Genomic DNA, 19,563 nt, shown 5'->3' with positions numbered 1-19,563 from the left:
TCGTTAATATGGACAACTCATTATAGCGTTTAATAGTTATGATCAGTGGAACTTCGTTAATATAGACAAATCATTATAGCGTTCAATAGTTATAATCAATGGCACTTCGTTAATATAGACAGCTCATTATGGCGTACTAAAGTTATAATTTGGCTGTGAAATAAAGTTACAATGGAATATCGTTAATATAGACAGCCTTACGCCATAATTACAGGAAATTGTATACATATCCACAGGGAACTTGATAAATAAAGACAGTAAGGCTATGTATAACACATCCACGAGGATCTGACATACATACAGCCTCGTTAATAAAAAACACATGGAAACTCGTTTATACAGACATAGACCGCAATTACCAAGAAACATGGGAGAAAATCAACAGTACATCAATGATGTCAATAGGGCCCATTTGTAACACAAAGCAATTTTCAAATACAAGGCGAATCACATCAACACAGACTTACAATATAGTCTTAGCGCTCAGTTCGCTTTGAGCAAGTGGGCCCTGTTATCCACCCAGCTGTTCAAACCTCGTTAGACGACGACGACCACTATACTCGCGGTGACAGCTGAAATATCCACTTCCTGGTCGTTCAGACACGATGCAGACAGTTGCTGTCACAGGCCGTCGCGTGTCGTATGGTGCTATTCCCAGGCTTGTCTTGCGTGGTCGCTTTTTTGACATTATATTGGATCTCGCTTGAGCCTTCATTTGTGATAATGTTTTTTTACTTGTTAACCATCCGATGACGGAATAATACACATATACTGAAACGTGTCAATGTGCCCAACGAACAACAGGACAGCCAGTCACTAATTTTAGTCACATGTTAACCTCCCTACGCGGAATAACCAATCATACACGGTTTAATTGGTCTCACGTGACCTTCCGATAGCAGGATAACCGTCATTTGTAACATCAGTTTTTGATGACGTTATAACAAAACGTGCCATGTATCTCATGGCCTTCTACCGACTCACTTTGGCATGAACCCGCGAAGATCCGGGGTAGAATAGGTATTTGGCAACCCATGTTTGCCGTAACAGGCGACAATGCTTGTTATAAGAGGCGACTAACGGAATTGGGTGGTCAGGCTCGCTGCCTTGGTCGATGCATGTCATCGTATCCCAATTGCGTGGATCGATGCACATGATGTCAATCACTGGATTGTCTGGTTCAGATTCGATTATTTACAGAGAGCCGTCATATAGGTGGAGTTCGGAGTTACACAAACAAACCAACAAACAACAAACAACTTGGTCATGATGTCGGAGACAGGATGTATTAACATCCTGTGCAAAAGTATAACAACTTTGTACGTCATGTACTGACGTCGACAGTCGGAGGTGGTACAAAGAAGCTGGAGACGATGATGAGGATGAGGATGGTGGCAGCAATGGAGACGACGCAGATGATCTTCACGGCACGCCCAAGACGTCGAGCTCGTTCACAGTTATTACGCATGTACTCTCCATCCGCCTGCACTGAAAGACAACAGAAAACTCTTTACTCTGTGCGTGCATGCGTGTGTGCGTGCGTGCGTGTTTTGACCTGGGAGGGAGACCCCAGGGCCCCAAGGGAACGAATGAGTCAGATTACACCCTTTTAACGACACCACAAGGCTTTGAATTGAAGCCCTGATTTCGCGCGCAATTTGCGTAGAAATGTAGGCTGTATATATGTAATAACTACATATATACGCAGGAGGAGTCAGATTATATCGGTCTGGCATAACCTGTTTTTTTGAAAGGAGGACGCTTGTTAAAGTAATCGGAAAGTTTGACACCAGCGCAGCCGTTTTCAAATTGCTGATATTAAGGAGTCAGGCTGACAAAGATCGTGGTTCGGATGTTCGTCGCTCACACTCGACATGAATAACGAGCAATGACAGTTTGCCACAGGCGGACTAAATCAATAATCTCCAAGTCATTGAAACTGTGTCGGCTAAAGATTTATTTGCCCTGGTCTATTGAAATAGTTGTATGTGCATGTAGACCTTTTACGTTGATGATACCTCTCGGTCACTCTGCATGTCATATAACATCGCTTCCAGGTTAAAACGACAGTCTAATTTCCATGGGAGTTACAAATATCCGAATAACAAGTGACAAAATATTGATATTTCTTAGTAATTGCATTCCTATGAAACCCTTAGGCAAAAAGGTCGGGGTATATGAAGACACAATAAAGAAGTTTGCCATTGTTGAAAATGTTTTTGCTACCCTTTTCATGCTAATGCCACCATGAAAATCGAAACATCCAATTGTACGTAAAACAAATGCAACATGTTGGGTTGCTGAATCTACCATATCTTTATTGATCAATCGCTGCAGCTGGACCGTCGTGTTTAAATCGGTCGGCTTCGCCTTCAATATTTACAAGAGATTACTGTAATGGAATATTACTCATTGATTGCGTGGAAATAGATTATGTTCTATAACCACGCGCGCTGTTAAATGTTCGAGAAGGAGGGACACATGCAGGTGGCCGAATTCACGGTACAGAGTTGCATCCATGGCCAGAAGCCTATGAGGGTTTTTTTGTCTATCGTTTATAGCCACACTCAGCAATGTTTCAGATATATGACGGCGGGCTGTAAATAATCGAGTCTGGACTTGACAATCCAGTGATTAACATCATGAGCATCGATCTACTCAATTGGCATACGATCCCGATCCCGTTAATCTCCTCTTTCGACGAGCATAGTCGCCCTTTACGGCAAGAGTGGGTTGCTGAAGACCCATTTATCACAACAGAATGGACAAATAATAGCCTGGATAATCGAGGGTGTGCCAGTGAAGGGCTAAGTCGGGTTAACCATCTACCCCAATAACCCGAATCGTATATGCATTATAGAGGGACTGTGTTAACAGTTCGAGCAACGCCTAAAGTTATCAACCAAGTCTCTTGATCACCAATGCATTTTGTCACCTCGTTCGACAAGGATTTGTTATTGGGGACCGGTTCGCACCCGGAATCACCAAGGTATCCGTTTTTTTGTCGGGGACGTAGGGGTCCAGATAAAACGTGGTGTCATGTCGCGTTCACAATCATATCACTTTAATAGCTCACGTGTGTGCGTGCGCGAGTGTGTGTGTCCAGGGTCGAAAGGACACTAATTAAATGTTATAATTGAATTCACTGTGCAGAATCGTGCCCCAAAGCCGTGCCAGGATCCGCTGTGGTTTCCAGTCTAACATTTTGCCCTCTTGGTCCTATATTTGTTAACATCATATCTGTTAGTGGGTTTCACAAAGTGGTATATGTCCACAACTGTATATCTAATTTTTATCTAGCAGTTAATTATTAAGTTAATTTCGTGAAGATGACGTATCAGATGATACAAAGGGCACAAAGCACGGAGCACTGACACCCGCCCCTATAGAGAGTCCAACGGTTATACAAAGCAACAGACCCGTGAAGATCCGGGGTAGAATAGGTCTTCAGCAACCCGTGCTTGCCGTAAAAAGACGACTATGCTTGTCGTAAGAGGCGACTAACGGGATCGGGTGGTCAGGCTCGCTGCCTTGGTTTGATGCATGTCATCGTATCCCAATTGCGTGGATCGATGCTCATGATATCAATCACTGGATTGTCTGGTCCAGATTCGATTATTTACAGATCGCCATCATATAGCTGGAATATTGCCGAGAGCGGCGTTAAACAACAAATAAACAAAGCAACAACACCATACCCGTGTTTGTGGGTTTCACAAACTGGTAAACGTCTGTTTCTCTTTGGGCGTTCCTCCTAAATGAAGCCAACCCGTCTGGGAATAAATCAGGTTCAAAACCGCGTTAACCAACTCACTCAATCGTACAAAACCAAACAATTTTCAACCGTACAATTTTATTACATTGCACTCTGCATATCACATTATACATAACAGAATAGAAAACATCCAGTTGCGGTCAGCCTAGTGCAAATGCTTGAATAATGTGCCAAAAGGTGTTAGCCAGATCACAACAAAGTGCAATCCAGGCGATGCTATCCCCATCACGCGGGGGACAACCTGGACTTCAGCGATACGGAGTCCTAGATAGTCAGAATGATATTATCTCATAAAGGTGACAAATTAACTGACTCAGTGTCTGTCATCCCATCCACTACACACGGTGATGGGGTAATGTAGGACTTAATCCCCCCATCAGGTCACAAGCCGGCGGCGAGAGCGACGGCCGCGTGTGACTCGGCATGTACAAACTGCTGACTTAATACGCCTGGCCTAATAATGATATGTGATGGTTGTGGTTAGTTCTCACTTCCACGCAGCCTGTCTTGACTTGACTTGCATATTGCAGATTTGCGTACGTGACTGAATGTGATTTACCGTATTCCCTCTATTGAGCACCTTTTAAGAGGCTGGTTTAGGGGTAAAGCATTAGAATTAGAACCGACTTTTAATAAGAACCGGGTCAGCTACAGCCAGTCATCTATCCAAATTTCCACAGTTTCAGAAATAAATGCTTTTAATTTTTATAGTCCTTGTTACTTTTGGAAATTGTTTGTTTGTTTGTTTTTTGATGCCGCACTCAGCAATATTCCAGATATATAACGGCGGTCTGTAAATAATCGACTCTAGATCAGACAATCCAGTGATTGACACCATGAGCTTCGATCCACGCAATTGGGATACGATGACATGCATCAAACAATTCAGCGATCCTGACCACCCGATTCCGTCAGTCGCCTCTTCTTGCTATATAGCGATGCAGGTATACCAGTGAAACATGATAACTGTCTATTCTTCTACAGATTCCATGGTCGTCTGTAAACGTAGCATACATCAGTACCTAATACTCTTCTGTTAAAAATGACAGTTTGCCATTCCAAAATACGACAAAATAGTGCGTTTGCCTTTACCAGTAGAATGCATTCAGATGAAATATACATTATATTGTGCATGTTGCGCCCTTCTATGCATTATTCAGTTGTGGTTGTATTTAGGAGATAAACATACTGTGTTTTCAGTGTAGAGCTAGGTTACCTGTAGATTTAACCCCGCTAAATTGAATTTGGAACCGAACGCGCATTCTACCATGACTAAATAAAACGCGAACTCTTTGGTGTTAGCACATATACTGAGTGAAGCGGCATGGATTGAGTTCAGTGTTTTGCGTGGGTTATCGATCTGAATTACGGAATCACCGAACAAAATATGGTGCTGTATATACACAAGCAGTTTGTTTACACCGTTATACTTCACTCGAACATATGACAGGCACTGAAAGCATATAAGCACGGCAACTTGGTAAGCTAATATGAGGTGGGCATCCCTAAAGAAAACAAAGCAAGCTTTGCAAGGCTTTCGCTCTGCATCGCGCATCACCATTATGACGTCATATCGCTCATTGTGACGCAAAACATATGACGTCACAGTCGTATATAGAAAAGCGCCAAAATTCCAAGCTCTCTGTTGTCTCCAAAACGTAAATACATTCCCTTTGTTGATTTCTGTCGTGTTTTTCTGCACGTAATGTATTGCCACACATCCTTTGAATATTGTAGTAACCGCATCTGTGCATTTCGTAACCTGTAATTGTAGATATAATTATTTTAATATGCCTACCGACAATGACTGAAAATAGTACTTTACTGTGAATATTAGCTTCCGCGGTGATGCGGCCGTCAAACCAGCTGTTTCAATCAGAGGGGGTTTATTGTGATTTAATAGCCTCTGATTGACCAATCAGAATCGAGTAAATTCCAAATTCATGGTAGAATGACTGTTAAATGGATGCATAGAGGTTATAACGCGAGTGTGTTTGGGGATGGTAAATATCATGCATTAGGAATAAACCTTGTATTTAGCGAGTCTTGGCGAGCTAAACACATAGTGTTTGTTCCTAATACAGGATATTTACCATCCCCAAACACACAAGCGTGATAACCTCTTTATCATATAATGTCATTCTTTAATTCTGTGCTTGAAAATCGCTTTCCCTCTCTCACAAACTTTACCGAAACATTGCGAGTTTTCCTGGAATGTGCGCATTAATATCTATTACGTCACAGGGTAAGTGATGTGTCAGTCGGACAGTGACAGTAGCCAATATAGTTCCAACTGATACAGTGGCGAAGCAACATATACGCAAATCAACAATTGTTTTTACTTGACTTTCGCGGTAATCCATCGGTCGGTCCGCTAGAGTAACCTCTCCTTTGCCAAAGGGAAGCTACTCTAACCCTAGTCTATGAGACGTCACGGCCACGTTCAGACGTTGTTGACAGTAGGCCTGTCCTGTCATCACGTTAAGAAGTGCAGTCAGATGTACACAGAGCGACGAAACGAAACAAGGTAACAATTCAAACATATTTCGGCCAAATCCAACTATTTTAATTTTTGGAAAAGGTTTCAAAAGATCTACAAGCAAAGATATGGCTACTGATCCCGCTTGGCTAGGCCTCGTGCCCTCGCAAAATTGTTTCGAAATTTATATCTCCAAAGTTGCCAAAACTTATAAAATGCCTTAGCTACGTCACAGTTAAACACTGATTTTCAGTATATTAGACTGATCTTTTGATAATGATAGCAATGATCCCCGTAGTTTATCCAGATTCCCGATGGATAAATTCTGACTCGATCGCCGAATGACAAGGGCCTCGCATGTTTGTTTATAAACACTGAAAGTAGTCCCTACTTGACCTTTGATATTTGCATATCTATCCGCATATGACCCCAACGGATATCCTTTTTATCCGTTGGCTTTATCCTGCCGAGAAACCTACCTATTATATGATAAATATAGAATACTAAACGAGTTCCCGTGTAATACCAATTTTATGAAACTTGTGAATAGTTGTGGTATCTGACGAGTGAAAGCGAGTCAAATACCACAACTATTCACGAGTTTCATAAAATTGGTTTTACACGAGAGCGAGTTTAGCGAGTTTAGTATTTTATTTATTACTTGCCATTTATAACGTTTTTAGAATTATACAGTTGAGTATGAATAGGCTGACACTTACACGATCCACGGCATAGTCCAATTGAGTTGAAAAGAATAATACTTCAAACACGTCAAAAGTTGAATACCATAAAACGGTCCACCTTTAGAATTCACAAAATTATCGTAGGGCTAAGACTATCGCAACTCACATACTTTAACAGACTAACGACTGTCGTTGCGCTACAATACGATCACCTTGTGGAGCGGGCCTTGCACCTCAAAGTTTACAATAACATCACAATACTCGATGACGCCATTTGTGGAAGTTTGTTGCAAGATCCATTGGCGAAACAATGCCATGTGGCGTCAGCCTAGCAACAAGGTTGCTGGGGTCATCGAGTGTGCATAAGCTCCTCTTAGTGATCTATCAACTCCACACGCAATGTCGTTGAATAAGCCAAAGGATGTTGAGAGCTTTCAGTATTTGTTCGTGAAACGTGTTCCGAGAGTACAAAAGCACACGTTTTGGTATTACACAATGTGTAATACAGCTGTATGTTTATTAAACGGGTGATGTCTTCACGGACAAGTAATAAAAAGGTTTACCTCGCATATTTTGTAATACTGAAGAATTTATCATTATTACATTTAGTACTAGTGGCTAAATGTTTTTATTGCAGGTATATCATCTTATGTTTTCAATTTTACCTACTTCCGTTGCGTCATTGCACGCGCGTGTCCTCGGAAGTTACGTAATCATATCGTGCTAACGTCATCACTACTTCTTCAATGACGTCACTGTCTCTATCACTTTCGCACAGCCGTTCATCGCGTGGTACATCGCATCATCACTTTCCGCATTTACCCTCCTATTTAGACCCGTAGCTGCGGTCGGGGAGCGACGTTTCTGCCATTTGGGCCTAAGCATTAATTATCTATACTCAACAACAAAAGTTCCTGTGACATTAATATTTTAGTATATTTTTCAAAAAGTAAAGTTTGGTTTTCAGTATTGTAGTAGATCTACATGTATGGAATCAAGTCACAAAAAAAGCAACTGCTACAGTAAAGCATGCATTCCATGCAAGGTTGACTTTTATGCAAGCCATATGAATGGGTATAAAAACATGTGCGTTAACGGGATTCCATATGCATAGTTTGCATCGTGCTGACAAACACCACTCAGAAAAACAACAAACATTTCGAAATGCCACGCCTGTCCGAAAATGAGCGTCTGCGAGCCATTGGTATGCTTGAAGCAGGATCGAGTCAACGTGATGTTGCAAGACAATTTAACGTCCACAGACCACCATTTGGTGTTGGCAACAGACGAATGCAGTCAGAGACCATCCTCGGAGTGGCAGGCCACGCGTAACCAATAATCGACAAGACAAGTGGATTCGAATAACACACCTATGCAAGAAGCATTCCCGGCCTTCGACGAATATCTTCACAAACCGTACGTCGTCGCCTCAGATGTGCAGGGATTGTCGCCAGAAGACCCACCCGACGCGACCCATTTTGACAGGAAACCGCCGTCAAGCACGTCTACAGTGGTGCAGACAGCGTCTACGCTGGACGGCCATGCAGTGGGGACAAGTTCTATACACTGACGAGTCTCGTTTTCACCTCAGCCACAGCGAGGGACGGATTCGACTGGACCAACGTCGAGGTGAACGTTACGTCAATCATTGTGTCATGGAAGAAGATCAGTTCAGGGGCGGCAGCGTTATGGTATAGGGTGGGATTACAGCAAGACAGAGGACCCGTTTGATAGTGTTAGAGGGAAATCTCAATGGACAGCGCTACCGCGACGAGATCATCGGCCCTGTTGTTCTACCGTTTTTGCGTTGCCCAGGCATTACCTTTCAAAATGACAACGCCCGGCCTCATATTGCTCGACTTATTCAGGACTCTCTTCAACTAAACAACGTGAATGTCATCCCCTGGCCGGCTCGCTCCCCTGATCTCTCACCAATCGAGCACATGTGGGATGAGATGGATCGGCGCCATCGACGTCAACCACGTGTTCCACAGACACTCCAGGAACTTCGAAACATGCTCCAGCAGATATGGACAGATATCCCACAGTACTTTGAGCGACGCCTGGTCCATTCCATAAGACGAAGATGTGTTGCTTGCATCGCAACCAGAGGAGGACACACACGCTAGTAGTTAAGTACCTCGGTCTAGAACCACCTCAGGATTCTGGAACCACTCAGGATTCTGGAACCAATATGGCGGCACATCCGTTTCCGGTCACGTGACCTGCGCAGTGCATGATGGGACTCTGCGCGTGCGCATCCAAGATGGCGTCGCTTCCGTTTCCGGTGGCGTGCGCCTCCAAGAGGGCGTCGCTTCCGTGTCCGGTGGCGTGCGCCTCCAAGAGGGCGTCGCTTCCGTGTCCGGAGGCGCGCGCCTCCAAGAGGGCGTCGCTTCCGTGTCCGGAGGCGCGCGCCTCCAAGAGGGTGGCGCTTCCGTGTCCGGTGGCGCGCGCCTCCAGGGGTGGCGGTGGTGGAGGGACGGAGGGAGGGTGGTGGTGGTGAAGGGAGGGAGGAAGGAAAGGAGGAGGAGACGGGTTCATGGTGTGGGTGGGTGGGTGGGAGGGTCGTCAAAGCAAAGGAGGAAAGTTGTCTTTCGGGAGAGATGGGTGGCCCTGAAAAGGGCCGTTTTGATGTTTACATGCATGTGCACGCCAACGTGCAAAGGCACGGGTGGACTTTCATTTGACGTCTGACAGGACACCTACTGGTGTGCGTTAACCGACGCACGTAGGTGTCCTTCAGCACAGTGCCGCAGTACACACATTCGAAAGTCCCATCCCGTGCCCTTGTGCCAAGGGCGTACACAGGCAGGCCCCCTTGGCATCTGTCGCATTGCCATGCTGGAGACCATGGTGGTGGTGGTGGTGATGCTTCTTTCCACCCGGGCAAAGGTTGTTTCACTGTGGCGATTTCTAAATCCCAGTTTTCAGACTTGATGTTGTTGCTGTTGCTGTTGCTGCTGCTCATCATGATGAATCAATTTTACAAGTGACACTGACCCACTCGAATCCACTCTTGTTTTATAGGAGAGGTACTGACACCCACCCTCCTGGTTGGTTCGCCAGGCCGCAGCTCCGATTGGTTCGTTCCGGGGCCTGGTCAGCACCTCGGTTTTCCAAAACGGACCGACCCCTGTGTTTCTTTTCCATAGGAAATGGATTTTACCATGGGAGAGAAAGCACAACCCCGGTTCGACCAATCAGAGCCCCACCTGGTCCGAGCGCCGCTTCTGATTGGTCGACAACCCAGGCTTCGGATTGGTCCGTTTTCGATCCGGTTTTTTTCTTCTGTAAGGGGTTCATGTCGATTCAGTTTCGATCCCCTTGTCATGCAAAAAATTATAGAAAGTCGTCTCTGTACCCAAAGGGGAGCGTGTCTACAGGTAGGCCTGTGGTTTCGTCGTAGACGACACGTCGCTTGTCGTACACGGTACGATAGTCTTTTCGGGTGGGACGGGTCACGAGTGCGTTTTCGTGCCGAGGTCCTTTTCGAATGATCTGATGAGGGTAATCCAAACTGATTTTCTCTTCCTCCTCTTTCCCAGACCGTTGTCCCAGTATCAGTCCTTTCATGGTGTCAAAGTTGAGATGACGTTGGTTTCGGTAATTCAAAGTGAACCCTCGCACTTTGCAGGTCGTGCGCGTTCCATCGGATCTGGGGTTCATTAACTCATAGCCATAGTTTTTTGGACCTCCTGACACAAACGTCTTGATGGTGTTTCCGTCCAGTTCATCCGTAAACTCACCCAACGAATGACCCAGCTCTGGATTCGCGTCGTGGGGTCGATGAATGTAAATGACGCTGTCCGTGTCAAAGTACAAGACCCTGCGGCCCACCAGGGCAAGGGTCTCGTACAGCTTGAGACGTGCTTGGGCGGTGACCCAAGCAGCGATGGCGACATTGAAATGAGAATGAGGGGTTTGGAATTCTTTCTGCTGGGTATAGGTCACTTCCACCATGTGTTCGTTGACAACGGTCACATCCTCGATGGTATTGCGGTCATCCCTCCACAAGGCAAAGTACTGTGCAGGATCGTTCATATAGACGTTCTGACTGTAGTCTACCCGTTGCCCAAACTTGCCCCAGAGCGAATTCAGTTGCATCTTGGCAATCGTGCGGCGTCCTGGATTTTTTTCGATGCGGTCCTTGTCCAACCGAATGCCTTCTTTGTCGTAGATCTCCTGGATGTAAGCGTGATCCGTACATCCTTCGGGGTATCCGCTGGCTTCGAGCTTCTCCTTGAAATGTCGATCGATGTAAGTGTCAAAGAGTCCCACTTGCTGGGTGTCGGGGTCATGCTGTGCAAAGGTGTCAAAATGCCAAACGTCGTAGATCTGAAGCACCCGGTAGTCATACTTCTTCACGGCTTCCTGGAGTTCTACGGTGGCGTACGTCCCCACCCATGACCTCTCTTCGTCCGTGTGCTCGCAGGGGGAGTCTGACCGGGTATCGGCACACGTACGGCACAAAGGACAGAGCAGTTTGCCACCCGATCTGTAAGGCAGTAGCGGATGGTAGAGTCGTTTCGGGGGTAGGACACGGCATTGGATCAGGCCTTTCAGTTCAAACAACGTGTCCACAGGGGGTTGATGGAGAAGGGTCGGGTGTCCCGTGGGAAACGCTCCGGTCTTACAAATGTAGGGATAAAGGGAACAAATATCAATGTACTTGATGGTTTCACCTTCTTGGGCTTCGTAGCATAATCGCGTGGCATTGGTGCGTCCTCCATAGAAGGCGTCGAGAGGGTTGAGCGGCCCGGGGACGTGACGACAGTGGGGTCCCTGCAAGAAAGCACGTAGAGCGGAGTCCTCCCGTTGCATTTTCGTAAATTCGTGCTCCCACAGGGCGACGACCCGTTTCACCGCAGGGTGTTGACTCAAGAGACTCAAGCGGTAGTGGGTGTCGGTGTAACGGGCTCCCAACGACGTGCCCAGGACGGGATGCGGTTCTCCACGTCGGGTCTTGTGACAGGTCTTGCACCCATGCCAGAAACAGCCCAGGAATTCGTAGACGGTGCCTGTCGCTGGATCGTACCCATCCACGCTGTACCGATGTTGGCCCTCTCCACAGGTGAACTCTTTTTCACCGCCATTCCTGGCGTGCTGGAGGTGCAGATGGGTGTCCCTTTCCATCAGAGAGTGGAGCCAGTGCATACAGGCCTGGGAATAGTTTCTCTTGGGTTGGTAGCCTTGAGGTGGAAGAATGGCGATGGTATTGGGTTTCAGGTCGTGTTTTCGGAAGGATTTCATGGTGAACGCAGCAGCTGTCATCACTTCCACAAAGGGATCCATGCCCACCGAGTGGATGGCGTTCTGTCGGAAGTCGGCGCATCCCCGTCTCAAAATGTCCACATCGCTCTGGCAGTAAGCTAAAAGTTCTTCTTGTAAGTCGAACAAGACTCCTTCTTGCACTTTTTGGGTATGCCACTGGAGGAAGGCTGAGCGTTCCGCGGGAGACATGCCATCGGGATCGTACGTGACGGCTGGTGGATAGGGACCTCTGTAGGTCTGATTGACTCTCGTATTGAAAAAGTGTGGAAAGTACCCTTTCTTCATTTCTTTCAGCCCAAAGCTCTTGGGAAAGGCTTTCAGGGGGTAAGGGATGAAATTTAAGCTGTCTTCGAAACACAGCCGTCCCAGGGTCATCTGCAAAATTTGTTGGCCATGTCGAATCTTGGTGGGGAGTGTCACCAGGAGGGGGGACAGGCCCTTCAGGATTAAGTGTAAATCATAGGATCGTGCATTGTGGGCCATCACATAAATGCGATCCTCCTTCGGGACTGTATGGCAGGAGGTGTTCTTGTTCTTTGGCTTCTTTGTTTTCTCCACTTCCATGACCTCTTCCACCTCCTCCACCTCTTCCGTCTCCTCCGCCTCCTGCTGGGGTGATGCATGCCGTTGACGTTTGGTAGCGTCCTTTCTTGAGGGGGTGTCATCCCGTTTTCTTTTTTTCCCCAGGGGGGCTGTTGTCCCCTTGCGTGTGCTGCCCTCCTCTTCCTCCGGGTTGGGCTTCTTCTTGGGTATTTCACACAACGTGGTCAACCACACACACACATCATGTCGCGTGGTGGGCCCTCGAAACACGATCTCACGGCTGGGACCATACCCTTCTTCTCTCCATGGGCAGTGTTCGCACAAGTTCTTGCTCACTTCACTGATGCATCGTCCACATCCTAGTTGCACCATGCACAAATTTGGAATGTGCTCCCCCGTGTCTTGCATGCATTCAAAATCGTAGAAGACGTATTGGACGTCGTCTCGTACGTAATGTTGTTCCTCTTCCCCCTCCTTCTCCGTTTCCTCTCCCCCCTCCCCCTCCCCCTCCTCCTCCTCCACCTCGTTTTCTTCACGGAGAGGGGTCATGTAACAGCGATGGTCTGGGGTCATGGGTTCTCGGCACACCAAGCAGGGATGTTCTTCGTCGAAGCACTCGTGGTGAACCATGGGGGTCTCCAAGACGCGGACCAGCTGAAAACAGTTCGGGCACCTGTGTGATGACATGGAAGTGATGACATCGTAGTGCTGATCATGATGGTATACATGCAGCACCCTGGCGTGAGGTGGAGCCTCATCACACTTGTACAACAGTCTCTGACCCACCTCTTGACTGTAGACTTTCAGTTGATAATGCAGGAGGGTCAAGGCCCGTCCCACGCGTGCGAGGTCGTCCAGCCCCCGACAGGGACCTTCAGGCAGGCCAAGGCGTCGAAACAAGGCCCGTGCCCGTAGGCCTTGAACGTCGACGCGATTCGTTCTCGTCAGTCTCACTAACTGGGCTTTCCATGCTGGGGTCAGAGGATGGGGTTTGTGGGCATAATGCTGTGCCACCACCAGGGCCCGTGCCAAACAGGATTGATCTTCGTTCTTGATCCGTACGATGCACTTTTTGCGTGTTAAAAAAGCTTCGAGTCCAATCACGTTTTTCAGCCGGGGAGCACCACTGCCCGATCCTAACCTGTCGGGATCTGCGACGTGTACTAAAGTCACATCCATGGTGGCATCGATGTTCAGGTCTTTGTTGGACTGTTGGACTTTTTCCACGGCCTGCAAAATATCTGGCCCATGGAGATCTTCAAAACGTCGAAAGGGAATCCGTATGGGGGTGTTCAAAGCGGGATGATCGATACCTAGACCAATACGATCTCCCTTCTGACCTGACATCTGTTCATAAAAGTCATCGATCACCCTGTCAAATAAAGCTGGCAGTTCCAGGGGGACGCGTTCCGGTGGTACGGTGTCCAAGTAGTCTGGGTTGAAAGTCAAACGATAGGTATGATTAGCAGTTCTTAACCGCCTGGAGCGGGTGGTATCTTTCCTCTCCAAACGATAGGGCGTACTTTGGTTGCTCGTCATGATAGCGATGTGTGTCTGATGAACGCCTGTACTCTAAGAGGGTCTGAACGTCTGATGGATGGACAACCCTTCCCCAAAACAGGATCGAAATCGGACCAATCCGAAGCCTGGATTGTCGACCAATCAGAAGACAGCCTCGACCAATCAGAACACAGCACCCGACCCGAGTTGTGCTTTCTCTCCCATGGTAAAATCCATTTCCTATGGAAAAGAAACACAGGGGGTCGGGTCGTTTTGGAAAACCGAGGTGCAGGCCAGGCCGTTGCGTTTTGGACCAACCAGGAAGCAGCCCATTTCGATCCGGTTCTTCCCCCATAAAACAAGAGTGGATTCGAATGGGTCAGTGTCACTTGTAAAATTGATGTGATAAAATCAAGAATGGCTGAAACAAAGAAGAGTGGTACGACGACGACGACGCGTGACGAAGATGTGGGAATGGATGGTACAGATACTCGTGGATGTTGGAGTAAGAGTCATGCCGAGGAGGCGGTGTCACTGCTCAGTCAAACGCCATCGCACTATTATCTGCGCTTTGAAAGAAGGCTCGCTTCGTTTGAGACGTGGCCCACGCAAATGTATCAGACTGCTGAAGAGATGGCTCATGCGGGCTTTGTCTACACTCAGGGTGCCGATGGTGTGTGCTGTTTCCAATGTGGTGTGCGGCTGAGACAATGGGCACCCCACGACAATCCTTGGGCGGCACATCACAAGTGGTCCCCAGACTGCGATTACCTCAAGCTAACCGGGCTGGTGAAACACCAGAAGCAGCTACAACTACACTATCTCTGCGAAGAGAAACAGAGGTACACGAATGACGTAGCAGAGCCGGCTGCCTAGGAGGACGTCGTTTCCCGTGTCCTGCGTTCCCGTTCAAGTTCCCGTTCCAGTTCCCCGTTCAAGTTCCCGTTCCAGTTCCCGTTCAAGTTCCCGTTTGTCTACTGCTGTTGTTGTGGATGGTTCAATCTGTTTCCGCTTCCTGTTTCCTACAAGCTTTTCTTTTTTTTGGACCCTACAAGTGGTGTCACGGTGGTCACCCTGATGACATACCCAGATGGTATACCCAGATGACAGCAAGTACCCCTTCGACGATCCTTGTCTTGTCATAAGCTTGGACATGATGATTCTTCTTGGACAGCAGCAGAAAAGTTTTCTTCTTTCCCAAAACGGCCCTTTTCAGGGCCACCCATCTCACCCAAAAGACAACTTTCTACCTTTGCTTTGCCAAACAATGACAATCCAAAACAAAGAACCCACACCCTCCCCTTGGCCTCTTGGAGGCACACGTCTAAAAATAAAATAAATAGATATAAATATAAATATATAAATAGAGACACGTGGTACACTACGTGTGCATGGAGACACGAGTCAAACATCACGTGTGCATGAAAACACGTGTTGCAGTACGTCTGTCGACTTACACGGGTGTCAACACCTCGGTATCCTTAAATAATCATAATAATAATAATTTGAAGACACACACACACACAGGACACCACGTTTTTGCCTGACCACACGCTATTCTATGCATCAACGTCAACGTCTGTTTGAAGACATACCCACACACACACACACACATACCCACACACACACACACGCACACATGACATTCCGATTGGCATGGGAGTGACACACACGTACATCACGTAGACATTCCCAAGTTCATGTCTACCTATGAAGGTCCACCTTCCTTTAGCATTCAGACGACCGTCTACCTCAAAAAAATACCAAGGCTACCCAAGAAGAAAAAAACCGGATCGAAAACGGACCAATCCGAAGCCTGGGTTGTCGACCAATCAGAAGCGGCGCTCGGACCAGGTGGGGCTCTGATTGGTCGAACCGGGGTTGTGCTTTCTCTCCCATGGTAAAATCCATTTCCTATGGAAAAGAAACACAGGGGTCGGTCCGTTTTGGAAAACCGAGGTGCTGACCAGGCCCCGGAACGAACCAATCGGAGCTGCGGCCTGGCGAACCAACCAGGAGGGTGGGTGTCAGTACCTCTCCTATAAAACAAGAGTGGATTCGAGTGGGTCAGTGTCACTTGTAAAATTGATTCATCATGATGAGCAGCAGCAACAGCAACAGCAACAACATCAAGTCTGAAAACTGGGATTTAGAAATCGCCACAGTGAAACAACCTTTGCCCGGGTGGAAAGAAGCATCACCACCACCACCACCATGGTCTCCAGCATGGCAATGCGACAGATGCCAAGGGGGCCTGCCTGTGTACGCCCTTGGCACAAGGGCACGGGATGGGACTTTCGAATGTGTGTACTGCGGCACTGTGCTGAAGGACACCTACGTGCGTCGGTTAACGCACACCAGTAGGTGTCCTGTCAGACGTCAAATGAAAGTCCAGCCGTGCCTTTGCACGTTGGCGTGCACATGCATGTAAACATCAAAACGGCCCTTTTCAGGGCCACCCATCTCTCCCGAAAGACAACTTTCCTCCTTTGCTTTGACGACCCTCCCACCCACCCACCCACACCATGAACCCGTCTCCTCCTCCTTTCCTTCCTCCCTCCCTTCACCACCACCACCCTCCCTCCCTCCCTCCACCACCGCCACCCCTGGAGGCGCGCGCCACCGGACACGGAAGCGCCACCCTCTTGGAGGCGCGCGCCTCCGGACACGGAAGCGACGCCCTCTTGGAGGCGCACGCCACCGGACACGGAAGCGACGCCCTCTTGGAGGCGCACGCCACCGGAAACGGAAGCGACGCCATCTTGGATGCGCACGCGCAGAGTCCCATCATGCACTGCGCAGGTCACGTGACCGGAAACGGATGTGCCGCCATCTTGGTTCCAGAATCCTGAGTGGTTCCAGAATCCTGAGGTGGTTCTAGACCGAGGTACTTAACTACTCACGCTATTGATGTGTAAATTGACATTTTGGCATGTTCATGTTTTTTCATATATGAAATCACGCATTTTCTGAAGTCAGTATGGCAAATTAAACCATTTGAACACTTACAAGAGTCTTTTATCTGTTGCAAACCGAAATTATTCCAGATTTGGTAAAAAACATACCTTTGCATTAAATCTTATTCAATGTCACATGAACTTTTGTGAACCTCCACACCCTGTCATGCAATAATTGGTCAATTTACAAGTATAGATGGATATATTTCGAATTTGAAATAAAAGAATTTGATTTTGGTTTGTTTTAAGACATTGACATTTCATGTGAATAACACATTGGTTCAATTATCCTTATCGAAAAAACAAACTATGCATTCTAAACATTTCTCCGGCGCTCAGGTCTCTTAGTGGTTATTCGATTATCATAAAGACGCATGGATTCACTAGGCCCATATAGCTGATAATGTACAAAAACAAGACATCGGAAATATGCTGCAGGTCACATAAGCTCACATTTATCCTTATTTCGGGGATAACTAGAATGTATGAGTTTTCTAACACGACAGTATCACCACAGAAGATTAGACAAGGGTACTTACTGGCTAACACCAAGGCGATTATGCCCGAGAGGGGATTGAAGAATACGGTTGTGCACAGCGCTAGCCACATGTAGTTTGGAGGTTTAGTCTCTAGAACCGGGATATTGTAGACTTCGGAGTTCGGGCTATTTTCACCCCCCTCGACAGCGTTCCCAGACCTTAGGGGGTCCGTTTCCCCTGCTAGTTCCACTTCAGAAAATATGCCACCATTGGCATTCTTGAAATACCCATTGGGATCAAATGATTCACTCGTCTCTGCATCTGCTGCGACTGCCATTATGCAAGGAATTGGTAAACTAATATTCAATCAGTGAAACAAGTTGGTAGTTGGTTAATGTGGTAACCGTACCTTATTGCAAATATATCCCATCCGTGTGTTTTTCATACAAATCTCTACGAGCGTGTAAAAGGCACAGTGTCGTGTAGATGGTGCTTAACTCGTTTCCGTTGATTGATGATTGGAATCAAATTACAAATCCGTTGGCTAACTGAAATCCTTTGTTACTACCGAGTTGGCAAAATCCACATATTGAAATCTTGTAACCATGGTTAGCAATGTAAACCTAAAGACGAATTATCACCTACTTCCACGCACCACAACTGTCATTCAACATGACCCAAGCAGTAATTCAAACTGTTTGCAACGGATAACGTCAGCTCACGAAGTCTTCCAATCTAGGGCGAGCAGACGACAGCATAAGGACCAACCCGAATCATAAAGAGGCTGAGAGTGACTGATCATTATTAGAGCAGCGATGAGAGCTAAGACTTTGTCGTCTTCACCCACTCAGAATCGATCTTACATCTACGTTGACACTAAATGACAGAAATCGGACGTAGATGTGCCAATTGTGAGGCATATCGCGGCAGTGGCGGAGTACGGCACAGAAAGGAAAGGTGCAATACTTCTCATTCTGTAGTCTAGTCTTTTCCACCCTTGAATGTCGTGACAGTATGAAGACGGCATAAATAATCTTATTCATTCATGTCTCAGCACTTTAGATATAAAATATTCGAAGGGGTGAAGGGCGCATCAAGGGCGGATCCAGCATTTTATAATATAAATATAATTCTACTGCCTACAATATACCTTTTAAGGTTTTGAAAAGGACACCCCCGTAACACCTCGCCTCAGATGAAGCGGGGCATCACTTGGATACAAAATGATTGAGAAACATCTGACAACTTCAGTCTTCAATACTTCAAAAATCTTCCAGGAAGGGCACTATAGTGGTTTAATCTCACTATCTTTGTGACAAAGGATTCACTGCTGAAGCATAATAACAGAATACCATAAATTGCTCGACTAGTTAGCTATATAAGCTAATTTAATCGCATGGGGACACTTTGTGTTGCAATAATATATGCAATTTCAGCCCTTTGCAGAAATGTATAGGGAACATGTTCAAACTCGTCTAAGCTGAACAATAATGGCCCTGGCAACACGTTTGTATTTACATTACGTAAAATAGACACGTTTTCAATTTGAAAATTCTGAAACTTTAAAACTTGATCTGATGTTTCCGTCGGATATTTGCCTACATTGTTTGTATACTGCACACAGCTGGTTGCCATGCTTTACTGTTGCATAGAGTAAAACTATTGAAATTCCTTGTTCAATTTGCATTCAAATTTTGAATCAAACTCCTGAGCAATGATTTGGTACATTTTAGTATTTATCTCTACCAACTGGTTTAAAACGGTAACTAATTAATAAACAGTATGTTATGAAATTGCCACATTGTTATTGGCATCATGAAGTATTCATAGTGAACTTGCCCCTTCGAAGTCAAATTATTGTCTCGGCACATTCGCT

At 46.6% G+C, this 19,563-nt stretch overlaps 1 protein-coding gene across 1 annotated transcript; it reads right to left on the bottom strand.

The window, feature by feature from the left end:
* Positions 1 to 1,324: 1,324 nt before the first annotated feature.
* Positions 1,325 to 18,024, bottom strand: LOC139469118 (uncharacterized). Its single transcript, XM_071251251.1, has 2 exons — positions 17,748 to 18,024; positions 1,325 to 1,488 (listed from the first exon to the last, which is right to left on the bottom strand). The coding sequence occupies exons 1-2, from the start codon at positions 18,022 to 18,024 to the stop codon at positions 1,325 to 1,327; spliced, it is 441 nt and encodes a 146-aa protein (XP_071107352.1).
* Positions 18,025 to 19,563: the final 1,539 nt, after the last annotated feature.

Source organism: Haliotis cracherodii, unplaced genomic scaffold (assembly GCF_022045235.1).
Source record: "Haliotis cracherodii isolate W230 unplaced genomic scaffold, xgHalCrac1.p SCAF_2, whole genome shotgun sequence".
Taxonomy (NCBI): Eukaryota; Metazoa; Mollusca; class Gastropoda; order Lepetellida; family Haliotidae; genus Haliotis; species Haliotis cracherodii.
This window is presented reverse-complemented; position numbering and strand designations above follow the sequence as displayed.

Excerpts from the sequence above, each read along its gene's own strand:
- LOC139469118 (XM_071251251.1), bottom strand. The coding sequence starts at position 18,024 with ATGGCAGTCGCAGCAGATGCAGAGACGAGTGAATCATTTGATCCCAAT. Across the intron at positions 1,489-17,747 it reads AATCGCCTTGGTGTTAGCCA|TGCAGGCGGATGGAGAGTAC; the intron begins GTAAGTACCCTT and ends GTTGTCTTTCAG.